General features: G+C 33.0%; 1 protein-coding gene across 1 annotated transcript; it reads right to left on the reverse strand.

The window, feature by feature from the left end:
* Positions 1–10,424: 10,424 nt before the first annotated feature.
* Positions 10,425–12,181, reverse strand: LOC132737383 (adhesion G protein-coupled receptor L4-like). Its single transcript, XM_060724660.1, has one exon. The coding sequence runs from the start codon at positions 12,132–12,134 to the stop codon at positions 10,884–10,886; it is 1,251 nt and encodes a 416-aa protein (XP_060580643.1). The 5' UTR covers positions 12,135–12,181; the 3' UTR covers positions 10,425–10,883.

Below are 12,181 nucleotides of genomic sequence, written 5' to 3' on the forward strand. Positions count from 1 at the left end.
CAGAGATCACATACCAGTGTACGAAATCTTGACTTTCTAATTATCTATTTTTGTGATATTTAATATGTTCCAGTTTAAGTGAACAACAAATAAACTCCACAGTACTTTTTAATAAGCATATTAAACCAAATAAGCATATACCTAGCAGTAATTATTTTCAAATTTAATAAAGAACGTTTTTCCTGAATATAGCTTTGGTAATTTTCTAAAATTAATTATTTACTCAGCAGAAGAAAAACATGGAAATATGGGAACAAAAGGTTTTAATCAAGATGCACAGCGGTATACCGTACCCCGGACATTGCTCGATATTATGAGGACTTTCATCCCATTTCGCGAGTTTGAACGGGGAACGAAGGTAAGTTCAGCGACGATATTTTCCAAACTTATGACTATTTCATTTATCTCAACGGGTTTTATATATATATAGAGGTATTGTTGTAGCTCTAAAAGACGTAAAAGTATTACAGGTATTTGTAAAATTGATTAAACTACCCCTAAACGATCCGCTGCTCACTAGAAAATACTGACCGCGATACTGTAGAATCGTTTGAAATTATTATATTACCAATATAAAAAAATTGAATCGAGCAATTTTTTTATTCACAATCCAAGTATGCTTTGTCCAAACTTCAAGCAGAAAGTGTGAAAGTACAAAAAGATACAGGCCAAAAAATATACAAGAAAGTGTACCGAGTATTGCTTTTAAGTGTACCGAGTATTGCAAAATAGCCCAACTTTAGTGCACGTACAGTGTATTGCAAAACAGAATGAGCACATTTGTATGGAAAATCGATATATTTGTCTGATTTTCACGTCTGTTTATCGATTCCATTTCATTTTGCTAATAATGTACTGTTTATATGATATTTATTCAAATATTTCAGATTCAACAATGCATTTTCAGTGTTATTACTGTTCTTTTCCTACTGGCAAATACAGAGATTTAATATCCCATTTGATTGAAAATCACACTATGGGTGAAATAAAGTGTTTGCAGGGTCGGGAGAAGGGTAGAACCATCAAAATTGACGATAAAAGTCTTTAAATACATGTCTCAAGAAACTGTGATCAAGGAGACCCATCTCTGAAAAGAAGAAGAATAACAAAACATATTTAGATGGTATTAATGATAGGTTTTTACAGTGCAATTTTGTCTAAAGAAACATATCGACACTCTTAGTAAAAATATTGGCTCGAGTGCTTATGCCGTCCAAGCATGCCGGTATCGTCTTAACCTTTTACTGCATGAGCATTGCGAAAAATGGCTGTTTTCATTGAATTAAGCCTATTGTTACAATTTCAAACTGCTATGAAAATATAAAAAAATGCTTCAATACTGATCAAACTGGGCACATATGTTGGCTTGACCATAGCCTGTGGAAAAGCATGGTCAATTTTAAATTTCAAGTTACCATGGCAACGGGGGACGTTTCAAAATTACCAAAAATTTCTTATTTTGCGTTTTTTTTTCACATCAAAACTGATTTCAAGGTGCAGCAAATTCTCAATTGATTGGGATAAAGTCTAAGGTTTTCGGGGAAGATTTCACGGTAAATAGCGCATGTTTTACACTTTTTGAGACATTAAAAGGGGTAGGGTGTAAAGCCTTCAAAAGACGCCTTTATGAGGTTTTAAAGAACATAACTTTTTTATTGCATCTGCTGCCCTTTATCATAATCTTATCAAAATTCATTATTCGGTTTTTAAACAGTACCCACTCGGCAGTCATACGGTAACTCATTGCTAATGACGTAACAAATTTCACGTGCAGACGGTCTGCCGTTGCTAGAGTGCAGGTGTAAAATGACCGAAAGTTACCTTTTTATGGATTTTCGGCTTAGTAGGAAGTCGGTTAATATTAGATATTGGCACAATTGCTCAATATTGTCTAATATTGACAATTTTGAGGCAGCATTAATGCAGTTTGGATGCATTTTTTTACTATTTAAAGTAAGATATGCAATAATTATAAACAAATTCTGGAAAGATTGATCCTTCGATGGCAACGAGAACTTTTTAAACACAGAAAATTGCTGAGTTCGTTCGACTGAGATTTTTCAAGTGCAGGAATGAGAATCTGGATTATTCACAGATGTTTCCAGGAAAGTACCTCCGAACTCTGCATATTCTGCACATTTAGTGCAAATAAGTATACACAATAAGAAATATTTAAATTAAATGTAGGAAATACTCTGTGTTTACTACCTGCATTTACTCTATATTGATAACCAATACTCGTTACACTAAAAAGCAATACTCGTGACACCGGCGGGCAACTCCAACGCAATACTCGGTACACTGACATGTGTATTTATTCTCAAAATGCACTGTCATCTGAGGTTCTATTGTTGATTGAACATTTACAACATAAACATTATCATCATTATCACATTTCACTCGATTCAAGTTTTTCTTTTAAGGAAGTATATGCACAAAAACATCAAATTTGACTGATCCGAGCTCATTTATCACGTGAGCAAAGAGACGAATTTTACCTCCTTATTACATTTCAAAGCTATTTCTCAACATTTTTGGGTTTTCAGTAACTAGAGAAATTATCGAAGTATTTGTTTTTCTATAAAATTTATATCAAACCAATTCAAAATGACTAAATATTGTCACTGAACTTACCTTCTTTCCTCGTTCAAAGTCACGTAATGGGATGAAAGTCCTCATAATATCAAGCAATATCCGGGGTACGGTATACCGCAGTGGGTGTGTACTGACCAGAAAAACAATGTTCATCAATTCCCTAGTATATTTTAAAAAAATATGCTTAAGAGGAGTGATTGCAAATTGATAACGGTGTTCTCGTAAGTATACTTTTGCGTGACCCCAAACTGGTTATTTCTAAAAATATAAGTTTTGGTATGAATGATATTATATAAAAGTAGAAATTAAACCAGGAAAAAAATGAGAATCTTACAAAAGCGCATAACGGCCATTTTGTCTTAATAATTTTGAATTGCCTCAGACAAAATAGCTAACAACGAAGAAGTAACAAATAAAACAAAACAGATAATAAGAAAGTATAAAGTCGAAATTCAAAATTATTAAAACAAAGTGACCCTTATGGGCCTCCGCAGAATCCTAAAAAACAATAACAAACAGGTATCTATATCGTATATATTTTTTATTTTCAAATAATGTGACGATATCGATTTTTGCAAAATAGTCGTACGTTATCGATTTCTGATATAAGATTTTCACAGTTTCGGCTATATACAAGTTGATATTGAATGTTGATTCTGTGTACTGTAGTTTGTTTAATATATAGCACATATACAAGTGAATAATAAATCCGTAAATGACGAGTATTTACGTTTAAAATTAAATATAAACGTTTAAAATACCAATCAGTATAACCATTTCAATAAACGCGGATAATAGATTACAATACTTTTTAGTGCGGATGGTTGCATACCGCTAAAGTCGGTGCTAGGGTGTGAAATGTCGCACTTTTCATTACTTCTCATGAACAGACACAATAAAATCAGGTTCCCTTGTCCAGCATTTTGTTTATTAAGAACAGCAGGTATTTAGTGCTTTTTGGCAGCAGTAAAAAAAATTCTTTGATAGCAGAATATGCAATTTTCAATATCTGTCTATAAATATACTCAATAAAATCAAGTCGATGATCTTAAACTACTTAATTACTTTTATTTCCAATGATTTAAAGTGATGTCCTTTTCAAATTTTTTTAGGATATTCCTAATTTAAGGTGACCTTTTCATTTTTTTTAGGATATTCCTAATTTAAGGTGATAGATTTGTACGTTATTTTGAACATGTTTGATATGGAGGGCGTTCGTTGCCAAAATTCGAGACATGTAAAGTGTTCCTTTTTAAAATGACTTTTGAAAATGCGAACTTGTATGCCTACCATTTTTATTGTATGCCTCTTAATTCAATCTTTTAATTGAAGGTTACCGCCTTTATATAACAAGTTTACATATATATCGTAACAACTGACCTAACATCTAAAACGACAACAAATTTACAAGTTCGTATCTTCCATTGCATGCAATACACACGCATGTTTGCACACTTATAGATCTGTAATATACAAGTGAAATGTAAAACTCGAATAAGGAAAATAGAGTTTAAGAAAACGTGTTACCAGTTGTAGAACTACAAGAGTACGTTAACACAGTAACATGTTTAAAATGACAAAAGTAGATTCACAAAGTTAAACGATTTTAAGTCAAGCATAACGCCTCGCCCCTCTCGTAGTATTTACGACCTTCTATTGCGGACAGGTATAAAACGGCGCCTCTCCCATATTTTTAAATAAAACTGAAGGACAACATACGGCATTTTTCATAACATATATATGTTGCATTTGTTACAAAAGTTTTGTCACTAGCAACACCACTTGAAAATTGCTGATTTTACCATCTATGATGAAGATAACTTGTGCATTACCTTATTATTTAACATCGTGTTCTTATCAGTTACAAATTATTTATCATTTTAGTGATAAGCCTGTCCGTGCTATGCCTAGTGCCCTGTCCTGTGTTTTGTTTGGGGTCCGCCTGGGCTTCTTGCCACTTGTTCTTGTTGCTGGGTCATGTAGGGTTGCGTTCATTGAGCGCCGCCTTTCCTTGTTGATCTTGTTTATCATATATTCCTGTGAAACATCGGCGATTTGGAAATTTTTAGGGGAAACAATGACCAACTTCAAGGGAGTAATTTTATTGATAATGTAAAAACCATCCAATATTCTAATTGGTAACATTGAAAAATGTATTGGCACAAATTTCACTTTCGACAAAAACTATGCAAGTATTTGCAAAAATAGGATTTTAAAGCGGCCACCGAGATTTCCTTTCCGAAATCAAGAAAATACTTATCCGTAGCATATATGTACAATCTTTAATACGGTATTTTCAGTATAAATAAAAACTTTTTGCACATGTTCATTATCCCTCATGTACAGACTCAATCAAACCGAGTCTGCAATTCTTATGTAATTTTGTAGTGATTAATGCTTCCGAGGGATCATTTTGTTTCCAGATTTTAATACTTCACAACAGCAGGTGCCAAGTGCCGTGTGGCAGTTGTAAAAAGTTGCCCCGTACTTCACTTCAGTGATTTTCTGGTCCTTCGGGATCATTGATGCCAGCGCTATTAAGTGTTGAGAATTGAGTACCGTTCAAGCCGGTGCTAGGGAGCGTGTCACTTACGTGTCACATTGAAGGTTCCATGATAATCGTCACTTGTTCATTATCCCTCATGTGCAGACTCAATCAAACCGAATCTGCAATTCTTATGTAATTTTCCGCTGCCTTTCCTTGATGTTCTTGTTTATTATCAAAATTGACCAAGAAATAAAAAAAGTAAGTAGGGGGCGCCATGTTTTTTTTGTGTTACTGAATTTCAGAGTGTGTTTTTTATTACTTGGGGATCATATGCCGTTTTCATGGTATGGCACTTACGTGTCACATTGAAGGTTCCATGATAATCGCCACATTAACACATCTGCGGATGTTTCAAAATTGTACCAGTTCATGTTGAATTTTGCTTAAGCCGGTGCTAGGGGGCGTGGACGATAACTTGCTCTTTCCATTACCGTCCATGAGCAGGCTCAATCAAACCGGGCCTGCAACATTCTCAATTTTGTCGTTTTGAGCGTTCTTTAGGGATTCTTATTTTCTCTATTTTACAAAAAGTAATATGATAAACTTTTTAACGAAAGTTAATTCAGTTTGATTTAATTCATTTTTATTTTTAGGCATTATATAATTATATATCATAAATCGTATGAAGCACACTTTTATTTCAATCCAAAATTATCAAAATATATTACGAACTTAAAAAAATTTTGGAGGGAACGCCGTGTTTTTCTTACCAATTCGAGAGTGTTATTTTCAGAGTAAAAAAAAACACTAATAATTCCATACATCTATTTAATTCATTTTTATTTCCGAGGCACTCATAGAAAGCTTATGGAGTAATCTTTCATTTGATACCAATAATATTGGACTTTTTATAGAAATAAAAAAAAGTTAGAATGGACGCCGTGTTTCCTTCACTTTATTGAGAAATAGGAATGAGGCGACGGGGATTATACCTGTCCGAACATTTCCGTGATAGAAGATCGCAAATACTCAGAGAGAGGCGGGGCGTCATGCATGACTTAGAATCGTCTAACTTTGAGATTCTACTTTTGTCATTTTAAACATGTAACTGTGTAAACGTACTGTTGTAGTTCTACGATTGGAACACGTTTTATTAAATTATATTTTCTGCATTCGAGTTTTACATTTCATTTGTGTTTTTCAGGTACAGATATATATCTACAAGTGTGTAAACATGCTTATGTATTATATGCAATGGTAGATACGAACTTGTAAATGTGTTGTTGTTCTCCATGTTAGGTCAGTTGTTAAGATTTACATGTAAACGTGTTATTTAAAAGCGGGTGCCTTCAATTAAAAGATTGGATTAGAGGCATATCATTTGCTGTGCACGAATGCAATAAAGACATACATGTTCGCATTTTCGAAAGTTTTCAAAAGGAACACATTACATGTCTGGAATTTTGGCAACGATCGCCCTCCATAATTTTTAGCCTCTCACATGTCCAAAATTTTCTTGGCGACGAGGGGGACTAACGCCCCCTTCTAACCCCCCAACAGAAGGCATATCCCCCTTCTGGCAACCCCCTGATATAACATTTGGTTGGGGGCTGCCACCGAAAAAGTGGTCACTTTTTAAGAACATTTCTAAAACGAGAAACAGTGTTTGCCATGGGGCCTAAATAGGGCATTTTTTCACTATTTGAGGCCTCAAAAAGGGGGGACAAAAAGCCGTCAAAACACGTCTATATGAGGGAAAAGGTTAAATTATTTTAATATTTGTATATACATACTTGCATGGATTAAAACCCGATTGATGTTAAGGATTTCATGAAATTAGACCCATTTTATGAGATAGAGACTATCATTTTGTTTATTAAAGATAACCTGTCAATGACACAATTCATGGACAGATAGTTTTATGACCAATATAGTTTTCAATACATTTATTGTATCACTTGTTAGGTTGTAGAAATCAAATATAGTATAACCAACGTTACTTGAACATGATGCAAAAAGAAAATTGGGACATTAAGAGTGTAAATTCTAATATTTTCCCCAGTTATAATATAAGTATTGTTATCAGTGTCAAATCCTGCGTTTGTCTATAAGTACAAATGGATTATGTTCGTTATCGCGTTTAATGTCAGGAGGTTTAGTAGTTTAGTGATTCCATTTGGCAAGCGTGTAAAAACCCAGTATGAGTACTTGCATCGAGAATAGAGGTGACGAATTGAAGTCGAAGGCCTGGCAAAATCAGTGTATGAAGAATAAAGCAGTTAAAATGCCAAATATACAAACCGTTTATAATATATATTTAGCACAACAAAAGATCGTTTAAACAAAATAGATGATTTAATCTTTTATTTAAGTCTCATCATTGTACAGTTCATAACATCAATACATAAAAATCTTTTGTACATATACATTGCCCATAACCGTTCTAAAATATATAAAATTGCAAGAGACTTCTAAGTATTATTTACGGACTTTAACACATTAATTTTGTATATCAACTCTTGAAATCATGCCACTTTATTGCATTACATTGCTGAAATGAGATTTCAAAAATTACCTTATTACTTTAGTAGCAAACAAATTACCACGAAATTTCTAACACAATGTAAAACCTTAGCGATGAATAAGAATTCAGCATAAAATAGCTAAAAACTGCATATAATCGAATTGTGACAATGATAACATTTAGAATATAATGTATATACATAAATTAAAACATTACGCAATAGTTAAAGTCATGCTCTATAAAGCATTTTTTCTAGTTTTCGGCATATTATAATAATTTTTTGCAGTTGATCTAACCATAGGGTTGGAGAACAGAAATTACGATAACAGAAATTTTATTTTTTTCTGAATCATTTAACACATTTTAATTAAAGTTATACATTACAGGCTTTATGGAACAATATTTGTCTCTCCCTAACATACATTGGGTGTTTTAACATGGAGCTCTGACTCAATGCAATTATCACACAACTGACCGATTCTTTGGATTTCTGGAAGATTTTCATATCGACCTGTCTCTAACCTTATTGGTGCCATACCGCACCTAAATTTAGAGAAGGCAGATCTATGAAGCAATGGTAAATCAATATAACAATAGTGTTCAACAGCGTAGGAATCTTTGAAAATTATGTATGTCCTAAGCTTATTTCGGCCATTTCCCTTCAAATCAGTGACTCTCTGCAACTCTTTATACCAATGAGCTGTGTGATGTTTTAAACTTGTTCTAACAATTTCTTGGGTGAGAACGGCAAATGAGTGTACATGTTTAGTCCTTGTCAATGCATCTTATCTCTGACAATAAAAGACCAATTTTTACATCTATTATTTCCTTTATCAAAAGTCCATACAAATATAGATTTATTTACTTCATAATTATCATAATTTAAAACAACGACTCCAATGATTACAAATAACTTTCAATAATGATGGCATTCCAAGCCATTTCACCGTTTACAGCAACATTAGGATTGTACTTGCCCGTGCCGAGGTAAACCCTCATTGCTCTATGATGAACCGAATTAACTATTTCCCCATTAGCTGCGCCATATGATATAACAAGAATTACACAAGCATTATAAAGGTTAGTATATACCTCGTAATGAAGATCGCCGGCTTTTTTTAAATTTAACAATGGGAAGTCCCAGGGCACAACCAGCTCTTTGAGCAACATATTTAGTTGTAAAATTATAATCTAAGAATTCATCTAATATGATACCAAGATACATGTACTTGCAAGAATATTCAGTTGCTGATCATTTTTAAAAATTATATTGTGATCTAGACACAGTCTGTGGTCTAAAGTGCACAATATTACTTTTACTGGCATTTACTAACATTCCGATTAAAAGGTACCAATCATTTAGATGAATTAACATTTCTTCTAAATCAGTTTCATTTTCAGCAATAATAACAATATGCGTAAAGTAAAACACATCTTTTCTCATTTCTTATATCAATACCTTTATTCATACTTTTAAGAGAAACTGCTTGATCATTTATGTAAACATTAAATAAAATCGTAGATAAGAAGCATACTTGACGTAGCTCAATGCTGACCGTGAATGTTTCACTATCGCTCACTTCTGAAGTAGTGTCAATGTATTCAATGAGCTCCGAATGGAGCATAGCGGAGGGCATACAGGAGGATATGGCAAAAGTGGCCATTTTGTGCCAAAGTAAACGTCTATTAATGGAATAAAATGCGAAAGTCAATAAAAGCACAGAATGTTGACTTTTCGTATCAATTAAGCTAATGAGGCTTGACAAATGATCAACAGTGCTGCGCTTTTTTCGAGACATGTTTCGCTCCTCTACAATACGGTCAATATAGTCTGACCATTTTACAATTCGTTCATTTAGAAATCTTGTGAATGGTTTGTATATTGTTAAAACTAATGAACTACCGCTGTAGATTATAAGAATTTTTTTGTTGTTATTTGTCCTAATTTTTCAATGTTACGAACGAACTTCTTTTCAAAAATGACAAGGAAATACAGTATTTAACTGAATAACTTTATTCTTATTCTATCCGTAAATCAAATATTGTTTTTGCTTCTATTGAAGCGATATTTATGCGGACGCTCCAAAAGAAGTAAACCCTGTCCAAATGCAGATAACAATTTTTTAATAATCATTTAATTCCAAACACAGGCATAGTGCTATCTTTCAATAAACTAAACTTTTAAATGGCAAAGCAAATTCTAAAAATGATTTTATAAAATACCATCAATTGATATCAATTATTCCATAACATTTTAGGGACAGTAATGTAGTATATGTTTAATGAGGGATACACTATAAATGATATATGTGTAAACTATATTACAACTTCCATACATAACTAACTACTGGGAAATTTAACTCTTTTATTGATTAAACAATAGCACCAATAAATAGTAATAAAAACATATGAAACAGTTACTTCACAATTTTAAAATGAATGTTACGTGACACATGCTTTCTCTAGTAAAAAATATTGGTCAGAAAAGTTTTAACATTTAATCAAATTGTAATTGTTTCTTTAATTTCTCGCCATAGGTCTACTACATTTATTTGATTTAACAATTAAGCAAATGATGCTGCTTATCTATGTCGACGATTCGGCAACGATAGTAAAAAGTTAATGTTAACTAAACCATAGTTTTATTTAACCATTTGTCTTAAACACAAGTATTTCATCATCATAAAATATATCTACAACATATATCCACTAATACAAAATCAAAAGAGTAAATAACAACACAAAGTGACAAATAGTGTTATCAATAAAAGGTTGTTTTTTTTTTTTGTTTTTTTTTTTTTATTTGTTTTTTTTTAATTAAAAAAATGATATAAAAATTTAAAATGGTTTATGCCTTCGCCTTTAATGTCGTATGATTTTCGATTTTCCACACAATTAAACGACAGAGTCATATGTTTAAGTTGCTAGCACTGTCGTAACTTAGCACACCTTTTGCACACTTACGGAAAGCGACATCTAAAATTTTCCAACAAAAACATAATTATTCACCCAAGGCAAAGGTTATTGTGACGTCAATACTAATGACATTGTCTCAGCGTATAGACTGCGACGAATGCGCAATATTATGTTTGCTTAGATATGCATATGTTGGTCATAATTTGTTTAACTGCCTTTTTTATCGAGGATATATATCGCATTAAGACAGTGTTTGTAATATGAACTTAAGTTAAAAATCATTAAATGTATGGCTTAATGCCGGGTATCTCTGGAGCATCCTGTAGTTCTCGTTTCAAATCATGTTTCCTGGATGTTCATCTACATTGTGCGCGTTGTCGTTTGGCCACTACTTGATGACACACATCCAATCCCAAAACTTTTTTCTCTTAGTAAATTGTACACTCGCCTATTTACCACAAACGAAAACATTATAAAGATACCTTGACTTGCATTGAGAAAAATGAAAATATATGATAATACAATAGATTTGGTAAACATATACAGCAGTCCAAATATCCAGGTCGCTCCGGTGATAGTTGATAACTTTGCGAAGATGACAATATCGTTACGTTCGTTTTTTACATTCTTTTGGACTGATGGAGATCGTTTGATCTTGATCACCACAACTGTGAACATGATAAGATTGGAAAGTACAATCAATGTAGCCGGAATACCAAACGTCAATATTAACATTCTTTGTGAAGTGATATAGCAAGCTTTACCACCATATCCATAGTCACCGTTTGAGATATAAGATAGGACAATATTCATAGAAACGAATACTGCAGCCATTAAAAAAGCGTACGCATGATATAATATCAATCGTTTCATTCCCGATGAACTTGTTATCACCCTTGTTTTTGCAAGAACACGGAACATGTGGTATGTGCAAATATTCATCCAAAACAAAGCAACAAGCCAGGAGAAATGAACAAATAAACCAAGCACAAAGCAAATGGTAGAATATTCATCTAACTCAGAGAAACTACTTATCAAATACAGACACTGAGCACATAGCAATACTGTTACAAGTGACACGTTATTTTTACCAGGAACCGATTGTCTAAGGTTGGAAAGGAAACAGTAAAGAAATAATGTAACACAAAGAGCTATGATGGATAATGTAATAACAGATATTGATGTAATTAATTCCGCTGACAAATGACTTCCCTTTTTTGACTTTGAAGTAACGGACAAATACTCTTTGTAACTGTCTGTGCAAATCATTATGTGACCCATGTCAAGGAAGTAGTATTCAAACCGAGTAAGCCTAAAATTACCATCAACAAAAATGATTTCGTCTTCAAATTTCTTCCATGGAACATCTTTTTTGGATACAGTAACTTTTGGACATGTTGTTAACTCAAGAACATATAAATCAAACCCATGATAATGGCAAGGAAATTCATGGCTGTAAGTCATCATCTGTTGCGTATTTCCTGACAAAGCTTGTAAAGAATATGAAGCGTTGAATGATTCAGTTAGTCGGGCAACATCGTCAATACTATCATCAAGTTGAAACTTAAGTGTTAAAAGTTGGTTTGTATCATTCATTAGAAATGAGTGCATCGAGTTATGCAGCGAAAACAGTTCCTTTACAACAATATTCGGGTCGT

This window comes from Ruditapes philippinarum, unplaced genomic scaffold (genome assembly GCF_026571515.1).
Source record: "Ruditapes philippinarum isolate M1 unplaced genomic scaffold, ASM2657151v2 ctg2805_1_1_1_1, whole genome shotgun sequence".
NCBI lineage: Eukaryota > Metazoa > Mollusca > Bivalvia > Venerida > Veneridae > Ruditapes > Ruditapes philippinarum.

Excerpts from the sequence above, each read along its gene's own strand:
- LOC132737383 (XM_060724660.1), bottom strand. The coding sequence starts at position 12,134 with ATGCACTCATTTCTAATGAATGATACAAACCAACTTTTAACACTTAAG.